Genomic DNA, 22961 nt, shown 5'->3' with positions numbered 1-22961 from the left:
AAAACAATTTATGGTTAAAAAAACAACTGTGGTCTGCGATGTTTAAAAAGATAGCGATTTATTGTTTTTATAACCTAACGTATACAGGTGTATTTATAATATAACATTTTTATGATAAAAATATGTTATTTGTGGCGAAAGGCTCAGTTATTGCACGGATAATAACCAAGTTGTTGACCCTTAATAATGAGGTAATAAAAATTGATGATATTGCCATTTGTGACATTCACCACAACAAGTTTTCCCAATAAGTGTAATATTTTAAATCAGGAATGTGTTCAAATATCCGTCGGAAGTTATTATTACTACATAGTACAAATAGAACACATGATAAACTTTTAATGTACTAGTATTGAAAGAAAATGCTTGGAGAGGGACTTTTTTTATTATTGATATTTGATCCTGACTGAACCCTATCTAAGAATTGTAGGCATTTATAGGGCTCATCCTACCATAGATGGCTATTGTGAACTCGCGCATACTGTATTACGAGTTTAATCAATATATCTAAAAGTTTGAGTGTGTAAAGTGAATCACGCGTGTAAAGTGATCACTTAACCAAGCCTATGACGGTCGTAAGCCCTGTAAATTTCATATTCTTCTTCATCTATAGTGAGATGTCGAAACATAATGGAAAAAATGAGTCCTAATTGGAGAAATTCCAGATTTGTGAACAAGTATTTGGACACACTTAAAATGTTGCGAACCTTTTCTTATGTTGTGAAAAAAAGAGTTTTCTTCTTGTAACTAACGATCAATTTATCACTGCATTTATGGGATTCCGTGCCCTTTGCACCATTTGATGTAGATAAGAGTTAGAAGAAGATTTATTTTAGTGTAAATAAAATATATCTTCTTGTAATAAATATAAAGTGATGTTCCTAACGAAACATATCTACATGAGTAAAATTTGAAACGGCACGCTACCACCCTTCTCTGAGCTTGTCTTTGATGTTCGAAAAAAATGATTACAGCACAGCTGAGAGGATTGGAATATCGGAGTGAATTTTTGAGTTACTTTCCCGTGTTGATTTATGACTCCGGCACTTTAATAATCTGTTCCGTCCTTTCCTTCTACACTTTTCCACTTTCCGCTCGCTTCTTCCACTACGGGGACACGTGCTTTGGTTACGAAATGGAACTTTTGCTATCACATTAGACGACGAATCAGGGTTGCAGCTCTTAATTAGAAGTCCATCAAAGTTTTATGGGATAAAATCGACTTGCCCTACGTAAAGTGCTCTAACTACATTTATGTAAATTTTGGGATATTTGGTGTATGTTATCAACTGACCGTTATCTACAAATATAAACAAACAAAAAAAAAATACGCCTAGTTTTCAGGCGTATAAGACGCTATCTACATCGAATTTTCGAAATGAACTGAACTCCTAATACGCTAACTACTTAATTTTGACAAAGCATACAGTTTTAAAATGATTTAATACATTATTTTATCGTGTTTTTGAATGAATAATACTAGTTTAGAATTTCAGATAAAACCTTTAATTAAAAAAAAAGAAAACGTTGAAAAAATCTTCTAAGCTCTCTCCTGTAAAGTAACAGATTTGCAGATAAGAGTACTTTACGTAGAAGCCGTCGAAATAATACTTCAATAAATCTCAACTAACCACATAAAGGACCTTTTTAAAATATTTCGCTTTTAGAGCCAAGATTGTCAATATTTTCGTTACTTTAGTTACTTATTGATGTGACAAATTGATCGTTATAAAGGTACAATATTTTGAGTGTGTCCAAACACTTGTTCACAAATCTGCATTATTTCTAATTATCGGAGTTATCATCTCAACATACATGAAGAAGAATATGGAAGTCTGAAGAATGATTACGAGAAAAACTCAGAGGTTTGGTTTAATACCCCAATATACCTAATTTAATTCATTGTGAAACATACTGCATTATTATAAAAAGCACCAAATAAAATAAATCTTATGCTGTAATATAATATAATACCTTTGTGATAAAAAAATGTGACAAAATAATATTCATCACTGTAGGCATTGAGTAGGCAGAACACTTTTCTGTAGACCCCTTTTCTGGAATGATTTGGTATTGTCACTTATGTATCGTTTATTCATCCTCGATATATCTTCAGAATGGTGTTCGATAAAGAAGAGAGACACAAAGGTTCTTCAGAAGATGCCTCGAGGCTACTGAAGCGATAACATTCATATATTCTCACGAGAAAGTGTATTGGGGATATCGTAGAAATCTCTCGAAGAAATTGATACCAAAGAGAGGTAATAATAGTGACGGGAAACAATAATAAGTAAAGTTTATTTTATCCCCTTAGTAGTAAATTTCTTGGGAAAGTTTTGTAAATATTGGATGAGGTCGATGAAATAATCTAGAGAGAAATAACACAGTCGTAAAGCTCACACATACTTGTATAAGGTGCGTGCTCAGATTCACTAATATTTCGACTTTCTTTGAAACTTTTCTTTAGCTTCATTTTAGAAACATTGCAACGAAGAAAATTCATAGATATTTTTTCTCCATAAATTTACAACAGCAAAAAAAGTTTTATATTGGTTAATATATAAGGGAACTAAGTACTTTAACAACCTTCCTAAACACATAAAAAAATAGAAGACTAAAATGCTAAATAGATTTATATTATCCACTGACACTTCGTGATGGAATTGCATTTTTATTTTATTATTAGATTAAAACCAATATTTTTAGCTTTTCCACTTTTTTATTTGACCAGCGACCGGGTTTCGTCGTTACCGACATCATCAGACTGGTGAGAGGCTATACAAATTGTTATGTTATATATAAAAGAAGGCAGGAGTTGATAACCATGATTTGATATAATTTTATGAGAGACGAAACCCGGTCGCTGGTCAAATAAAAAAGTGGAAAAGCTAAAAATATTGGTTTTAATCTAATAATAAATTAAAATGCTAAAAATAAATTAAATAAATTTTATACATGTTAATGTAAGCAAGAAAAAAAAGAAAAATTACAAGAAAAATAAATTGTTTTCCCAACAAGCATAAATAATAAGTGTAAGTCCCTCTCCAAGCACAAGAGCTAAGTCTGTTTATTGGAAAGAACTGCGTTTTTATTTTTAAGATTGTAAGCAGAAATGTCTAGAAAATGAATTAAAATGATAAAAAAAACTTTTGCAACCATTTTAAGTATGTATATATTTTTTTAATTGATGGACTAACCATGGAAGCTTTTGTTATGGCGTAGAATTGATTTTTTTTTGGTATGCATCAGTGTATGGTGAAATATTTAGGAAATAATGGCCACGCAATGGAGAAAATACACGTCAAAATTCACTTAGTAATGAAAAATATTCACAAATATACGTAATGCTGCATAAAAAAACTATGTAATGGAGTTTTTCGTTTCAGGTGCAGGAAAAGGGAAACCTTTATTATAGTTTAGAGAGGAATTTACTCATATTCTGATTAAACTCGCCGAAAACCATATTCGAAACCTCATTCATGGTAGCGTTAATCACTGCACGATGATTGAGATTCTCCTTCATATTGCTGCGATTGAACTGTTGCTTATCTTAGAATAAAATATCACCCATATCAGAAAATTCAAGACTTTGGGCTAAAATAACAAATAATCAATATTATCATTATTATATTATCATTTTAAGATTTTTAGATGATTTCTCACAACCGTAGAAAGTAAATTTTAAATGTAAAAAAAATGTTTATTCCTCAAAGTAGGCATTAATTTTATTCTGTGCTTAAACAATATATATACAACAAACATCTATACGTATATTTGATGTTCATTCAAGTGTTCTTGAGGTAGTATTTAACGAAAATGGCGCTGTACGAATTATTGTCAGTAGTGAAAAAATACTATTAGGTTCTTTTTCCATACTCTTCAATTTTCTCCTAACGAGATGTGATTACATTAAGAAATAACATAACATTTTAGACATGCATTGATTAAAATAACCCTTATATTTTCCGATAAACACCTTCCAATACGAACATTTATTGACGATCGCATTATTTTTTTCAAAGCCTCTGATTTAGAGGCTTGTCTGCAGGCACATAGGATTGTTAGAAAACGGAAGGTATATTTCAAAAATAAAATATATTACCCAGACAAATTGAAAATGAATATTTCTTGAATTTATTTTGCAACTGGCGGGAATCGAGCCCGTAACGCCAGTTTCGCAGTCGAGCGTCTATCCGACCACGCCGCAGAGCCTGCCTGCATTTGTGGTAAAAATTTTAAGTATCACAATAACGTTGTACGAATAAATGAGGTTCAAAATAAACTTCACAAAGGGTGACGTTTTATTTAGGCAAAGGATGGTCAGACGCCTGGTACTTAAGCTGCTGTCGTTTGTAAAACGCTTTCCTCAGTTTTAAGCTGTAATATTCTCTGCATATGACACTTGTGTGAAGGCAACATAAATGTGTTTACATTTTTTAACATTTAGAATAAAGATGAGTTATCTCCATGAAACAAAATTAAGGTGAATAAATATTTATAATAATTTTAATTATATCTCGCACTTGTTCAAATGCTCATCTTCTTCTTCTTCTGCTTCTTCTTCTTCTTCATGAGCCCTCTGTTCTCTACTGCTGATATAGGCCTATTGCCTTTCTGTCCATCTTTAAAATGATCGTACCATTGTATATTATATACTTTATGAATTTTCTCACAAACTAACCATCACGCAGATTCTCCGCATGGGTAGAATAGAACGCCACAACCAATCTGTCTTTGCAAATATTTAAGCCTCTTCCACATTCGTGCACCTCCGCATACACACCCGCCGATTATCTAGACTCCTGACCCAACCACTTTATCGAAGTATTTGACACTTCCGGTCTTCCTCTGTTCCCTTTTCCAACTACATTCGCCGCATACTTTTTTTAGGTTCTTTCCTCACTCATTATTTTCACATATCCAAACCATCTCAACACACCTTCGTAATTTTATCTATAATCCTTCTAATCCACACTACTCAAACTCTTGGTAGTTCTATATATATATATATATATATATATATATATATATATATATATATATATATATATATATATATATATATATATATATATATATATATATATATATATATATATATATATATATATATATATATATATATATATATATATATATATACATATATATTTATATATATATATATATATACATATATATGATCCAATTTCGAAACATTGTACTTGAATCACTAGAATTTCTCTAGAGATAACTATTGGTGAGATGAATTAGCATTTTTGTTGAAAGGAAACTCTTTTATTTGTACGTGAGGTCCAAATCCTGGATTATAATCACATACCAGAAGCCTAGATTTTGTTGGTCATACAGTATTTGTCAACACCATCCTGTTTGTAACAGAATTGTATGTGAACTCACTGTTAGGAATGCGGGCTCGTGTGACAGGACACTAAGAGGTACAAAAGGCTCGGTAACGTGCTTTTAACGGGCGGAATTAATGTTCCGTCGCGTAGTTCGAGCGTACAAAACGTAGTGACCGGAAAATTGATCCTTTTACATCGTGTTTCCTCTACGTTTTTATGTGAGATAGGTACACTCTGTTCTGTGAGGGATGCCACGTTACACAGGACATCATTAAAATGGGAATTCTAAGATGAAGAGTATTTTGTCTTTAATGGACAAGACGTGATTTAGACAAAAAAAGATGACACAGTGTTCGTGACAAACCTTTAACGATTAGTTTGTAAATTAACAAAATACTTGCTTCTCTAACAAAAAAACGTACCCTATCAATGCCACTTATTGGTAGTTGCCATTTTTCTCAATAATTTTTCCCTTTAAAATAATTGAAATAAAGTTCAAGATATTTTTTTTACATCTCAACAAAAATGGAAATCTGGGTATTTACAAAGTTTACGACCTGTCATAGGTAGGTGAAGTGACCACTTTACTCACGTGTAACGTTCACCATTCCTACCCATGATTGACATCCATACTACTTACATTTTGAAAGTCAAAATATACGATCAATCTACATGACGTTCCATAATTGAGTTCTTAATAACCATCGATGATTGGATTAAGAAAGTTTTTATTTAGCAGAGAACCTGGATTATTTTACATGCTGGGAAACGTCTAAAAACAGGTTTTCATTTATACAGCTTATATTTTGATCAGCTTTTTTATTCACAACATTGAGTGTCTCTATACTTGTTCACAAATCTAAACCCTAGATTTGTGAACAAGTATTTGGACGCACTTAAAATGTCATAATGATTAAAGAAAATACTTGTTTTTTACCACTTGAGTTTTATTATAGACTACATGTTTCAGAAGTTAAACTTCCATCACTCAGGTCTGTATAATAACTATATACAGACCTGAATGATGGAAGTTTAACTTCTGAAACATGTAGTCTATAATAAAACTCATGTGGTAAAAAACAAGTGTTTTCTTTAATCATTGTAACATGTCTTACCACAAAGTTAATGCCGAAACAATAAATAAAATAAAATGTCATAAATAAATTCTGTAAAAATAATTACTCTTCAAACGTGTTTAAAGAAAGTGTATATACCTTACTTGGGTAAAATTTAATTTCTTTTGGTAGACTATTCAGCAGACCAATCATTCTCCCCATAGGTACTTCCAATGGTAAATTGGTTTTGCACTCAGGAAGAATAAATACCCTGAATTTCCCGTCTTATGCATAATTATCAAGTACATGGATTTATTTGCGCTTCAAGATGCTTCAAAGACATCAAAAGCAAGGCAATGTTTTGGGTCTCGAATAAATGATACCGAACATTCCCTAGATCCGGGATGGCGAACCTATGGCACGCGTGCCATAGGTGGCACGGGAGACGATTTTGCGTGGCACGCGAATGAAGAGAAAAAATAATATTCTCAATATTATTAATATTTAAAGCATTTACTTTGTGGTTGGTCATTTTTTATGTTAATTATATTAGTATATAACCACTTACCGAGTAATAAGTGGTCATATACTAATATGATAATCATTTTTGTAAAAAAATAAATAAAAATGAAAAAATAAAAGAGATTTTGCAAAAAACTTCAGATATAGTGATTAAATATAATTATTTAAAAAGCCATGTGTAATTTCTTCGTTCATCGATAGTTTCTTAAACGACGCATTGTTTAATATATCCCGTACGGTTCTGTTTTTTTTGATAAAGTCTATTTAATTTAATTTTTTTGCCATAATAAGCACTTATTTCCATGACATTATAATAAAAACATTTTTTTTGGCACTCAGGCTCAAAAAGGTTTGCCATCCCTGCTTTTAATTTAAGAAATAAAATATGATTTGTTTGATTGTAGGTGAATAGCGAGTGGGCTCAGGTGGAGGCTATAGAGCTGGAGAACGATGGGAGCGGCTTGGCGTTCGGAATTATTGGGGGCCGCAGCACCGGCGTCGTGGTCAAGACGATACTCCCGGGAGGGGTGGCTGACAGGGTGAGAAATACGCAACTATTAACTTCAATTAATTCACCAAAATATATCACATAATTCAACTGATTCTCTCGGGTACTGTAGTGGCAATTGTCTTGCGTTGAGATTGTGAGTGACCAAAATGAGATTGGAGGCGCTCAGAAGCTAAGAAGCTAAGAATATAGGGACTTGGGATTCGAGGGTAAATATAGAATTTAATTGGAATTGAATTTGAAATTTAAATGGTAAAATTATATATTATTATTTATATTCAAAGCATTTACTTTGTGGTCAAACATTTTAATTGATATTAGTAATGTTAGTAAATAACCACTCACCGACTACTTCTGTCTACCGGTTTCGAGACGTACCCGTCTCTTCGTCAGGACATACACTACAATTTAACAATCATGCGAACAACACTACACCACACCCACTTAGTACTATTCACATATACTATCACTACACATGCAAAACATGCAGAGCGAGTTGTTAGTCCCACCATGCTTTTGGGCACCAGCCCAAAAAAGATTTTTTTTCACATTTACCGCTAACAAGATCTTGAATACACCATACTATTTTGTTTTGTTTTTGTAATATTTAGTCGTGTTTTGTTTCGTTTGATTTGTTACAAGTTTAAACAAATGATAAAATGTTTTTGCAGTTATTGAAACTCCAAACTCACTGAATTTACAATGTGGCTTCACGTATAAACGAGATCCATCAAATTGTAATAACAAATTTAAATAAATATTTGCCAAGATTTTTAACCCGTTAACTTTGTGAGAAAGCAAACCAATAGTTTTGATTTATTTACTATGAGACTTATAAGTAAAAAATCGAAGGAAAGAATACAAAAATATTAAGTCATTTCTCATATAAATATTTCATTGATCTTATGAAGCGAGAAACCATTTCCTGAGACTACGTTACTCAAATTTCGAAAAGTTGAATGTATTCTTTAAATCAAAATTCACAATTATTTTTTTCGGTAAAATGTTCATTAGCGACATCTTTGGTTAATGTTTTAAAGATAGAAAGTAACAAAAACATTCGTTCATGCTTAGAGATGAAATGATTTTACGTATTACGCCACAAAATATATTTTTCACTAATATTTTACTAAAATTATTGATAGAAACATGTTTTTTGCTACTTAAATTACTGAAATTATAAATAAAACATATGTTTTTTACCACTTGAGTACCTACATGATAACAAGTCGCTCACTCCTTTCAAGAACGTCATAAATCAAAAATCGCCTATTTTCAGTTGTGCATGTTTTCAGAATGCCCAGAAAATGTACTATATCCCAGCAAAAGAGGAGATTTTTAACTTAATATTTACCCGCTACAGGGCAGAAAGTGTTGTTTTTGCATTTTGAAGAAAAGGTATTGTTTAATTATTTTTTTAAATAAAGTAAATATTTTACAAATGGAGAAAAAACCTTCAGGTTTTACTTAAAAAGATCTGTTGCACAGTAAAAAGTTCAGTAATTGGCTTGATATTTATTTTTAATACATTGTTTTATATTCTTAATCTTTAAAAACGTTCTCCTGAAAAATCAAGTTTTTTGATTTATGACGTTCTTGAAAGGAGTGAGCGAAGTGTTTTATTTATAATTTAACCAAGTATTACCATAAAATGAATGCCGAAACAATAAATAACATTTATCATACTTATGCAGACCAGTTAATTTATTCACAATATTTTGAGTGTGTTTTTGTGTACAAAAATTGGGTTCATTCCATTTAGAAGTTATTTATGTCAAGATTTTTATTGATATTCAACAGATTTATAATATCAATAAAAACATTAAAATAAATAGCTACAATACATAATTACAGCAATTTGGGAACAAATATTTGGAAACACTTAAAATATTGTAATATAACCTTAATTTAACAAGCCCAAAAGCTTCGTATGTTGGGTTAGTAATTGGTAATTAAAAGGGCAAGTATTCGTAAATTAAGCATGTTTACAAGTATTCGTAAACAAAGTATGTGTGTCCATTATTAAGAAAAGTAAACAATGTAATATGGAACGGAATTCTATTTGTGGAACGATATCCCGTAAATAACTCCACATCGCTTCTACCGGGTAGTTAGTAGTTAGTAATAAGTATTTTATTTATTGTTTCGGCATTAACTTTGTGGTAAGACATGTTACAATGATTAAAGAAAACACTTCGTTTTTTTACCACTTGAGTTTTATTATAGACTACATGTTTCATGCGATTTAATCACATAATTGATACTAATCACTCATTTCACTCTCATAAATTAAAATTATTACACCTTGTTCCATATAAAGGCCAAATTATGAATTATTTTGAAAATTTAGAAATCCAAAAAAACCTGAATTCTAATAATAATTTATTAAATAATATATTGTTTCAAAATTCTTCACCATTGCTTTCCATTTTTCCTTTGTTTTCAAACTTCGTCCCTTCACTAACCCCTTCCCCTTACTTTCCCCTCTCCTTATTTATAGAACAATTTTATATTTTATATTTTAGTTATTATACAGACCTGAATGATGGAAGTTTAACTTCTGAAACATGTAGTCTATAATAAAACTCAAGTGCTAAAAAACGAAGTGTTTTCTTTAATCATAGTAATAAGTAGTTAGTTCTCGTGGTAGCAAACCATTCTCAAATTATGCATTAATAACCACTCAACTTCTAGAATAAAATGACAACTATATAGTTTTTTCCACATGAATTTTAATCAATATCATCAGATTCAACTTCTGTTTACTTTTAAGAAAGATTCTCAATCATATTTTTATTTGTAATTTAAGTTTATAATAATATAATAAAACCCTTATCCACACCCAATGGTGCATAGGGCACTGTGTCATATTAACGCAGTGTTTTCTTAAACGTTTACACATGAAGGAAAGGTGATTAGCCCTCCGCTTCAGGTACCAGTCCAGGGTGATATTGAAAAAATATTACAGTGAAAAAATCACTTATATTTATTTTACCCCCCTTGGGAATCGAACCTGGGACCTCCAGAACGGTAGCCGAGCGTGCTGACTATTACACTACGGAGGCGGACAGTTGAATTTAAGTTTAAGTTGGTAAATATCAATATTTTAATATTTCTAATAAATAGTGATATTTACCGAGTAAATTTGTAATTAAAAATGGATAGAATAAAATAACAACTATGTAATTTTTTCCGCATGAATTTTAGTTGACCAGCAACCGGGTTTCATCGTAACCGACATCATCAGAGGTGTGTGAGGCTAGGCAAAATTCTATGTAATTCAACAAGGCAGGAATTGAAAATCACGATATAATATAACATAGAATTTTGTGTAAATAACATATATTTAATATATATGTATATATAATATATATAATTCTGTCTAGTCTCACACCAGTTGATGATGTCAGTTACAACAAAATCTGGAAGTGGTCAAATAAATTTAATGCGGGAAAAATTACATAATTGTTATTTTATTCCATAAAATGCAGTTCCATCCAGAAAATCAGTACAAAACTTAAATCGAATTAAAATTGGTTTATGTTGCCACAGAGTGACTGCCGAATCAATTGATAAAATTACATTCTTTGTCTCAATAAAGAAGAAGAAGTTGTTTCGTCAGGAACACAGAAGTCTGGGTATCTACAGGCATGTAAACTATCGACATTTAAGCAACTGGTTGTCCATTCATGGATAGATGGTGTTATGAAGTGTATAAAGTGATAATCTAAATCAGCCAATGACAGGTCGTAATTCCTATAAATACATATGTATCTTCAAACTGTTTCCGCTTCATTTTAAATAAATAATATTTCATTCTCAACTGATGTCCAAAATATTAGACAGATCACGTACCTTTATGTAATAAAAAAATACAAAAAATGTTTTCATTGCCGCGAATTTTTTTTATTTCAGTCCCTACGCGTCACTTAAAAAGAAAATTTCATTGAATTCAAAGCATAAAAAATAAAAAGAACTTTGGCAAGTTAATTAAAAAAAAGGTATTTATTTATTTTTGATCATGTGAAGGTATCATTAATAAAAGAAATGGCCTTATAATTTTAAACTTAATGCAGAAAACCATACAAAATTTTTAAAATAAAACCACAAACTTCCCCCTCAAATGTCGCGTGGGAAGGTTAAAAATAATTTACAAATTTTATTCTGTTTTTACTCACACACACATACATCCATAACACACGCACATACACACGATATATGGAGCACAATTTATTCATCCAATAAAAAGTTTAAAAGAGTAATATGTTCTCTCCTTATCCAATAGAAAATGTTTATGTTAAAATATATGTTCTCCTATCATCACTTTGAAGAAATGGTGGTAGTACCTCAAATGCTTTACGTTTTTCGCTTACATTTAAAACGGAATATGCTAATTTACCGGGAATGGTATTGTAAATGGTAAAAAATATATTAATACCGCTTTATCGGTAATTTACTGGAAATTTTCAACCAGACGCTGGTGGATTTTCGGGGAAAAGTTGAAATAAAATTGGAAAGCCATTATAGAGTTAATTTATTTTTAATAATATCTCTTGTACTCGTATAATCATGTCGGTTGAATTCATATTTTAAAAAATGTATTTAAACCCAACTCAGAAGCTTTTCAATTAACTTTTTATCCTTTGTTGCGATATCAATCGAAATCGAGATGGTAAATTGGGCATTTTTGAACAAATATTTGATAACAATGATATTTGTCTGAAAAGTTCTTATAAAAAAATAAAGGCAAAACATAATCTAAAAATATGAAGAATTTCATTCAATTAAAAAAATAACCATAACGACATTAATTATTTAGTACTATAAAATACTCTAAAGCATTATACAATATTATTTGATTATTATTATTTTATAATCTATACGAATACAGGATTTTTACCCAATAATAGTTTTATTTAACATACTATTTTTTGACATCTCATCAAAGATGAAGCAGAATATGGAAGTCTGGGCATTTACGAGGCTGACGACTGTCATATGCTGGTTTAAGTGATCAATTCTACCCATTATTGACAACCACACTACTCAAAATACTTGGAAGATCTTTATATTTAAACCAATTTCGTAATGTTGTTCTTCAAATAATAGATCTTCACTTGAGACATCTATTGGTGAGATGAAAAGAAGCTTTTTATTGAGTAGAAACTCTTTTATTATTATGTGAGGTCTGAATCCTGGATTATAATCACAAGCATGAGAAACGCCAGAATATATCATTTTCATTTTTATTATTTTAGCTTATAATTTGACTAGTTATATTTTGACATCTCATCAAAGATGAAAAAGAATATGGAAGTCTGGGCATTTACCGGGATGACGACCGTCATAGGCTGGTTTAAGTGATCACTTTACACACGTGTAACATTCACCAATTCTACCCATTATTGACAACCACACTACTCAAATTCTTGGAAGTTCTATATATATGAACCAATTTAAAAACCTTGTTCTTGAATCACTAGAACTTCAGTAGAGACATCTATTGGTGAGATGTAAAGAAGCTTTTTATTAAGCAGAAACTCTTATATTAGTATGTGAGATCCAAATCCTGGATTATAATCACACACATGAGAAACGCCAGAAAAAAATATTAATTTAATTAGACTAGTTAATTTATTTACAACATTATTACAAAATACACTAAAAAATGCTAAACATACCCCAGAACTCGAATTTAGTGTCTTAAGGCTTTCTGCAGCAAATTCCACTTCAATTTATTACACAAAGTGTCTCAAAGGACACAAATTGGTGATTTAGAATCTATTTGAATGAATTACCCAGTCTCCTTACACACCGGACCATCTCCTAGTTTAATGGGACATTGATTTCGTAGTTAAAATATGTATATAGCACTGCCTGCTTCTAGTCTAGCACTGTAGTATAAATATTTATGAAAATTCGTTCTTCACTAGGGTTGTCTAATTTTTCCAAAATCCTGGCGGGATAATATAATGAAGGAAGTTTTCATAATATTACTGCAGGGTATAACAAATGCACATATCACTCACTCCTTTCAACAACGTAATACATATATCTCAAAAATCTACAATTTTCAGTTCACCAAGTAAAACATGAATTAAAAAAAATACATTTTATAATATTGGACTAAAAACAATCGACTTGTTCTGTAAAACAAAGATACGATAAGTCCTTATCAAATGTGACGTAACGTCGCACAGTGTGAGAAACAGCCAATCTAGCTGTACTAAAGTCCTAAAATGAATATCTTCATTTAGTATTAATTGTATGTCTAATATGATTTTGAAAGGTTAATCTATATAAAACTTAAAAATTTTGATTTGTAAAAATCTATGTGTTAGTTTGGCAGCGTCGTAAACTATGTTATGGCGGAAGTGCTGTGAGTTTTCAGTTATCAGTCAGATTTTATTAGTGCGTTCGGATGATTGTTTTATGCGTTGTGGTGATTATTTTTACGAAAACTGTCATGGAGTCTACAAAACAAGGTATATTCTCTATTATTTATATTAAAAAATGTCAAATATATAATCGATCCATTTTAAATAAAATTAAAACAAAATTACAAAATCAATTTTTTTTTAGAAACTTTTGTCAAATTGAATAGACTTTAGAAAAAAACTTCTTTGAACACCACTCTAAAAGTATTACTATATTATATTTTCATTCTTTATCTATTTAGGCCCGTAAATTTTTGCTGCCAAAAGGTGCAAACCTTAATTTTTTTCCCTTTTTTCAGTGAGCGGGCGAACTTTTATTCGGAGTAAATTGTTTAAGCTTTGACGTGATATCGATGTAGCATCGCGAAAAGAAAATATTTGCACTTACGTAATGAACTTCTATGGTTTTTCTTTGTGCAATAAAACTACTTAAATATATTTAAATAATTTTGTGAATGCTTTATGTTGCAAATTTTATGTTCGTTGGCAAAAAAGTAAGAGAAATATGAGTACATTCTTGAAATACAATTCTAAATGGCTCAATGTATCACTTACTTTACCAAAGCATATTCTTAGTACTATGCCGTCTGTTAGTCAACCGTATCATAACACTCGCACTAGGATTGGACGACCATTGAAAAATTTCGAAGAAACATGTGAGAGGGTAAAAAAATTCAACTGAAATTAAGGTGAATGAAAATCACAAAATGTTATTTACGATGGTAGATGGACAAATTTGTAGCACTCTTTCATCATAAAAATCTTCAAACGAATGCTATATTTGTGGTGCAACTCCTCGAGAGATGAACAATGACAATTTTATCACCAAAATTCCAGATCAAAATATGTATTCATTTGGAATATCTCTCCTCCATGCGTGGATTCTCCTGCAGGAGATGCATATTGCATATCGTTTTGAATATTAAAAAATGGCAAATTAGAGATAAGAGTGATGAGGAAAACCTTCAATTAAGAAAAATGGTTTTACAAAAAAATTTCAGGGAAGAAATGGGTGTTTTAGTGGACATACCTAAACATGGTACTGGCAATACAAATGACGGCAATACTGCAAGTAAATTTCTAAAAATTCCTCAAAAACAGCAGCTATTACAGGGTTAAATGAGGAATTGATCCAACGATTTAAAACTGTTTTAGAGGTTTTATCTTGTGGATATGACATAAATATTAATGCTTTTGATAAGTTTGCGTGAGAGACAAGACTAATTTTTTTTAAACATTATTCTTGGTTTTACATGCCTGCAAGTGTCCATAAAATTTAATACACGGTAAAGAAATTATAGACTCTTGTATTCTACCTATCGGTAAACTTTTGAAAGAAGCACAAGAAGCTAGACATAAATATATTAAAAGATTAAGAAGGGACAATACGAGTAAAATATCAAGAATGGATACAAAAAGAGATTTGCTGCACATCCTTTTTAAATCTTCTGACCCTTTCATAACAAGTTTGAGGAATCTTTCACAAAAAAAGCTGTAAATTATCTTTTGATGTTCTACGTTTATTAAAAACTCCCGAAGTACCATATTCCGATTCATCTGATAGTGAAATAGCGAAAGTGACTGAATCACAGTGATTTGTAAACATTTTTTTAAATATATCCTATATGAGTTCAAATTTTTTGGCTATATTTTTGTTAGAGCTTTTATTGTATTTCTGTTTTCAATTACCAATATTACAAACGTGATAAATTTAATGTATTATTTTATTAAGTGAAACAATAATTTATTTTTAAAACAATTATGTACAATGGAAGGTTCATCGAATAATATCTCGACCTTTGAACGACATACTTTTACCTTGTACTTACCCATTTTAATAAAACTATTTCTAATCTCTATTCTTGGTTTTATTACCTTTAAAATGATGTATCACACATAGTATACATAACTAAGGTTAAGGAGTTATTAATTTAGTACAGCTAGATTAGCTGATTCTCACACTGTGCGTCGCCATATTAGGTATTCTATATATCGCTCACTCCTTTCAACAACGTCATATATAAAACATCGTCAATTTTCAGTCGTGCATGTTTTAGGAATGCCCAGAAAATGTACTACATGCAAAAGCGACATATTTTTTAACTTAATATTTATCCGCTGTAGCGGGGCAGAATATGTTGTTTTTGCATTTTGAAGAAAATGTATTGTTTAATTATTTTTTTAAATAAACTAAATAGTTTTCAAATGGAAAAAAAAAATCAGGTTTTACATAAAAAGATCTGTTGCACAGTAAAAATTTCAAAAAGTGGCTTGATATTTATTTTTTTTACTTAACTTTAAAAACGATCTCCTGAAAAATTTAGTTTTTTGATAAATGACTATGTTGAAAGGAATGAGCGATATGTATATCAAATGCTTCTTCTTCTTGCTTTAAACCCTTATCCGAACACAATGGTGCATAGGGCACTGCTTCGCATTGACGCAATGTTATCTTGATCGTTACTTGCATGAAAGCGAGGTGATCACTCCTGCGCTTTAGGAACTAGTCCAGGGTATTATTATAAATATTAGACTGTAAAAAAACATAAAATAATATATGTTTTTTCACCCCCCCCCCTGGAAATTGAAACCGGGACCTCCAGCACGGTAGCTAAACACGCTATATTATGTTTCTTGATTGTTTTTTGACAATTCTTTGTGAAAAATTTTATATATTTGAAGCAAAACTTCATTTTTTTTAAACGACTTTTAAATTTGGTGCTTCTTTCTAACCGGGTTTGACAAACACCTTGTCATGTTTAGAGATGATGGAACCGGTTGGAAAAAAAGTACCAAAAATATAAGTCGTTATAAAAAAGGAGTTTTATATAATTGTTGGGTAATATATCCAAAATTAAACATAAAGAAAGCACGATAAAGAAAGTCTTGATAATGTCTTAATAAGACTAAACGTGTCACGTATTACCATATACATAAATAAATGTAGAATTCACTACAATATACGTTGTTAAATTTAGGATATATTACCCAACAATTCAATATGGAATTCTACCAACTATCATTGGCAGTTATAATAAATAAAAAAAGTTTTATTTAATGAAAATAAAATTGCGTTTTATTTATTGATTGAACAATTGATTTGGGTAAAATTGTGCACAAAGCAAGCTTTTTCTTAAAACAGTGTATTGTCATTACAAAATCTGGGACATCAGGACGCAATTTACAAAGACAACAAGTCCCAACGTCTTGGGATAAATGGCAACCCTATCCTACATTATCCGGAATGGGCTGGAAGTTCTGAAATAGCCTTGTAACTGGCATTTAAAGCAACCCTCTTAATATAAACACTACACAAATTGTAACAGATTAAAATTACAATTAAGGGGGACCTTAATAAAATACTTCAAGTTTAATAACAATTTAATCACTATCTAGACCTAGACGATTCACTATTATGCCATCATGCTGTTTCTCCATGGAGGTAAGCAAAGAGGATTGAACGCCATACGCGATGTCCTGATACACATCACAGCTCAGCATCCTCTTCTTACATTTAACTTTATAATTGTTTAATTAAATATATCTGTCCGCCTCCGTAGTGTAATGGTCAGCACGCTCGGCTACCGTTCTGGAGGTCCCGGGTTCGATTCCCAAGGGGGGTAAATAAATATAAGTGATTTTTTCACTGTCATATTTATTCAATATTACCCTGGACTGGTACCTGAAGCGGAGAGCTGATCACCTTTCTTTCATGTGTAAACGATCAAGATAACACTGCGTTTATATGACGCAGTGCCCTATGCACCATTGGGGTGCGGATAAGGGTTTTATTATTATTATTAAATCTATATATATATATATATATATATTTATATATATATATATATATATATATATATATATATATATATATATATATATATATATATATATATATATATATATATATATATATATATATTTATATATATATATATATATATATATATATATATATATATATATATATATATATATATATATATATATATATATATATAATATATATATATATATATATATATATATATATATATATATATATATATATATATATATATATATATATATATATATATATACATATGTTAAACTTTTTCCAAATCGGATGATGTAAGGTACACATGTAAGCGTATGAATTAATACTGCAATATTTATTGGTGTCTTGTTATCTTCGTTGTAACAGCTTTACACTTTTCTGTCTTTAAAACATTATGTTTTGTTCACCATATTTGATGAATAAATCACGATAACATAACATTAATCACGATAACATCACGATAACATCACGATAGCGTCACGATAACGTCATGATAATATCACGATAACATCTCATCACGATAAGATCATTTCTTGCCAGAAGAAAATAATTTAAGGTAAATTAAAATTCACTCCTACAAGGGTAAAAGTTGACTCTTGGAATGCTTGAGTATACGTTTACACAATTTTATTCAAAGATATTGTTCTCGAATAAAATATAAATATAAAATATACATGCCAAAAAGCAAAAAATTGAATGATCAGAATTCAAGAACATCGTAGCGGTCTTGTTAGTAATTATTTTTCGAAATTTTCAAATCATATAATGGATAAAAATCACTCATTACACTCTCATAAACTAAAATTATTACACCTAGTACCACACAAAGGTTGAATAATGAATAACTTTGAAAATTTAGAAAATAAAAAAAACTCAATTGAAACAATAATTTATTATTTCAAAATTCTTCACCTTTGCTATCCATTTTTCCATTATTCTCTTACTCCACCTCTGACGCACCCCCTCCCCCTAACTTACTCTCCCCTCCTCACTTACAGTAAAGGTAATTATTGATGCTTTAGTTTATATTCAGACCCACAGATGGAAGGATCTGTAGCTTCCGAAACTAGTCCTTATCATCATGTGAAATCATTTATGCCTTTAAAAGTAATGAAATGTAAGATTTGATTTTCGACTTCATACAACAATTTAATATCAATTTTATTTCATTTTACTCAAACTTCTATCATAAACTAAATTATGTCATCGAAATGTATTTTTACTTATTTTTATAAAATTGTTTTATAGAAAGAAATACAATTTATTTTCTTAAATACCATTAAAGCGAAAAAATATTTTTACATACGTAAAAAAATAATATCCCAAGCAATATGCCATGTGAACGGATTATTTTAGTACAGAATGACATAATAAAAAAATCTACCGCCCCATATGAGCTTTGCCAATAAAAACGTATATTTTTTCCATTTTTTTATTGTTAAGTAAAAAATTATCTCCCATCTCTGTGCTGTAACACGACGCTCTGTAATTTATTGCTTTCAAGAAAATATATATTATGCAGTGTGTAACAAAAAACCTAGATAAAATCTTCGCCAACAATGTTCTCCGTAATGAATGGCCTATAGGTCAGTGCGAAATGTGAGTGTATACCATTTATACAGGGTGAGTCAGAAAATTCGTTTTAGTCACTTTTCCGGTAAATGTAACTGGAAGATAAAAAAGATTTCTTCTTCTAACCCTTTTCTGCACCCTATGGTACATAGGGCACTGCATCGTTTGGACGTAGTATTATCTTGATCTTTGCTTACATGAAGGCTAGATGATTAATCTTGGACTTTGGTTATCAGTTCACTGTCTTTTTTTTCTTCGTGGGCGACAATCTGTGTGATGATATGTTTGCTTCTTTCATGTTCAGTCTCTACCAAGCTCTATCTTCCGCTCGTCTATTCAACTCGGCAATTGCATAATCTTTAAATCATAAGCTCTCAACCTTTTTATTCTAGTCAGTCACCTCCGGATTTTTTTTAATTCGCTTGGTTCTATGTACATGGAATCGATGCCATTTTTAGCACTCTTTCAAACTTCGCTATCACAAAACCATATTTTTTCTTCCATAACTTACAAGCGTTCTATTTTTTAGCTCCAAATTAGTAATTTTTCCCAACCATTTTTTAACTTTATCGCCCCCCAAGTAGCTCCAATCGCCCCCTAAGGCACCACTTTTAAATCACCGAAAAGACAATTGAAATGAAAAAAGGACATGTTGTTATGGATGAATATTTTTCCTAACATCGTGTTAAATATGTACTTAATTAAAAATATTTTTGCCTTAGAAAGAAAAGAACGATCCGTTTTGCCAGACTTTATTTGCTTTATCGTTTCGTTTTATCAGGATTTGGAGAGCATTTCGCTGTTCCCAGAGAAATAATCAACTGAAGTTATTTCTAACTTGGGAACTATAGATCCGAGAATTATGTGAAAAAATTCATTTACAAGCAAATGAATAATAAAATAGGTTTAGTTTATCTTGGAGCGAAAACGTTTTACATTTTTACTTAATTTTCGTATCTTAACACGTTGTTTTAATACGTAATCCAATTTATTTTATTAATTTTCCAAGGCTTAGAATATTTTAAAGAAGGTATAAAATACACAAGTCTTTAAAATTATTCGGATTTAATCTGAAGCCTGTTTTTCAGCACCATTTTTTTAATAAATTTATTTAATCTCCTTTATCCTTCTTCCCCTTATTCGCATTCAATGGTGTAGAGTATTAGAGAATTAATACGTATAATAAAGCGAAGTACTAAAAACAGTTCATGGTCAACTTAATCGTCAATCATATGATGATAAGTATTTATAATACCGTAATATATTTAAAAAAAACCCATCAGATAGTATTAAAATCGCGAAAAATCTAAATAATTATTAATAAAAAACAAGAAAGTATAAGCTATCGGCGTCACTAATACGGGGTTTTGCAACCGCTGAAAGATAAAAATTGAATTCGGTAATCTTAATATTAAATTAAATTCATATTTTTATTTTGTGATTTCAAACTCAGTTTTCAGTTTTACTCGAGAAAACTGATGATTTTTTTCAATTGGAGCTTTATTCACAATTTTGAAATGTAGTTATCAATCATGGGTATAATGGTGGTGGTTTCGCAGTGTATAAAGTGATCACTCAAACCAGTAAAAAATTCATCCATATTTTAGGTCGATAAATTTTTCATGTTAAAAAAAGTTTTTGATTATTTTTGTTATTGAGAATTACATTTCTTTTATTTATTTACAAAATTGGTGATAATTATTTATTTTTCATCAAACACATAATAAACAACACAAAAATGTGCTCTCTATGGTATTTCTCATGCTGAGAACACATTTAACAATTCTTATTTGTACAATTACGTGAATAATATAACAAAAATATATTTTGTATACGTCATGCAATCAAGTAAGATATTTTTTTTTTAATTAAACACTTGAATATACCACTTAATGAATTTTATTTTTATATAAATACGACTAGTTTCAAAAACTAACAGATGTTTCATCTTCTGGTAAAAATTAAAACTTATTATATTATAACCCTTATCCGCACCCCAATGGTGCATAGGGCACTGTTTTATATAAATGCAGTGTTATCTTGATCTTTAACACACGAAGGAAAGGTGATTAGCCCTCTGCTTCAGCTACCAGTCCAGGGTAATATTGGATAAATATTAGAGTGAAAAAATCACTTATACTTATTAGACCCTCCTCTGAAAATCGAACCCGGGACCTCCAGAACAGTAGCCGAGCGCGCTGACCATTACACTACGGAGGCGGACAAAATATATATATATACATAGGTTAATAAATATAGGGAAGGGGGGGGGGGTTAAGGAACAAGATTTTTTGGAAAAAAGAAACATAGATAATAATGGTGACGTTTTTGAAACAGTATACTATTAACTTACGTTTTATCTGAATTGAATTTCAATGTTTTTCTTAATTTTCTAAATTATTCATGACTTGACCTTTATTTGTAAAAGAGTGTAATAATTTAAGTGTATGAGAGTCAATTGAGTGGTAACTTTCCATATTGTGATTTGCAAATTCCGAAAAATAATTACTCTTATAGTTCGCTTGTTCTAATTTTTTGACTTCTAAGTGTTTGATTAAAAAAAATCAACACATCATTCCACAAAGTTAATGCCGAATCAATAAATAATACAAGACGTGGCCAAATACTGCCAAATCTATTTCAAACCTACCCACTTCCACTAACCAATTATGAATAGCTCTTTTATACGTTTATAATAAAATGTGTTTTTATCATACTTATCGAAAACCCATGTAACTACTAGTAAACATATTCTCAATATTATTAATATTTGAAGCATTTACTTTGTGGTTGGTCATTTTTACTTATTTATTTTTTTACAAAAATGTTAATAAAATTAGTAAATAACCACTCACCGGTTTCTAGACGTACCCGTCTCTTCGTCAGGACAATCACTAACACTAGTGCATGTTGGTCTTCGGGTCGACCAAAAATCGCATGTATTAGACATTTTGTATAGTTTTGAGTGTTTTTTTTATTTTTATTTTATTTTTTTTATTTTTATTTTTTTTTATTTATTTATTTTTATAAATCACAATTTTTAACATATATTAAAAATAAAAATAAAAAGTTATTTTGCAGAGACCCACCAAGCCACCTTGTGTGTCTTGTCGGTGGAGTTCTTTTTGCATACATTTTTTTATTGTTTTTTAACCATTTTAACCTAATATATACACACAAAAAAGGAGAAAAATTAACAATATAATCTTTTTTACAATGTTCATAAAATTAACTCTTGATCATTTACCCATTCCTTTATTTAGCCTTTGTTCCATCTTTTATTATGACCTCTAACATCCGTCGGCAACAAATTAAAAATGTTCGGAACGATATATTGCAGTGTTCGACTTCCATATTTATTGTTGATTCTTGGGACTATCAGACCTTCGTTTTGTGTCAATCGTGTATCATGGTTGTGTACTAGAAGATTTCGATATTTTTGTCTAGTTTGTTGCTCAACGATGATACTCATCCACAATATTCCACGTACCGGCAGTAATTTTAAATGTTTATATAACAAGATTGGATTGTCCCTTTGATTATATATATGACTGGGTACAATTTTTTTGATTATGGAATATTGCAGATTTTGAACCATTTTTAAATTTGTTTTCGTCGAATGTCCCCAAGACTTAATTCCATATCTTATTAAGGATTCTACTAAAGAACAGTATATAATCTTTAAGGTTGGTTTAGGCAGGATAA

General features: G+C 30.3%; 1 protein-coding gene across 1 annotated transcript in view; it reads left to right on the top strand.

Moving 5' to 3' along the window:
- LOC148306123 (multiple PDZ domain protein-like) overlaps positions 1 to 22961 on the top strand; it is a 310195-nt gene that overhangs the window by 51633 nt on the left and 235601 nt on the right. Inside the window, exon 3 of the mRNA XM_088265577.1 lies at positions 7324 to 7458. Within this exon, the coding sequence (XP_088121703.1) occupies positions 7324 to 7458 (135 nt within the window). The remainder of the gene's footprint in view (positions 1 to 7323; positions 7459 to 22961) is intronic.

The sequence above is a fragment of the Brachycentrus maculatus genome, unplaced genomic scaffold, assembly GCF_059751285.1.
Source record: "Brachycentrus maculatus isolate JH-2025_06_01 unplaced genomic scaffold, ASM5975128v1 h1tg000252l, whole genome shotgun sequence".
Classification (NCBI taxonomy): Eukaryota; Metazoa; Arthropoda; class Insecta; order Trichoptera; family Brachycentridae; genus Brachycentrus; species Brachycentrus maculatus.
The sequence above is the reverse complement of the archived record's forward strand: the minus strand, read 5'-3'. Positions and strand labels throughout refer to the sequence as shown.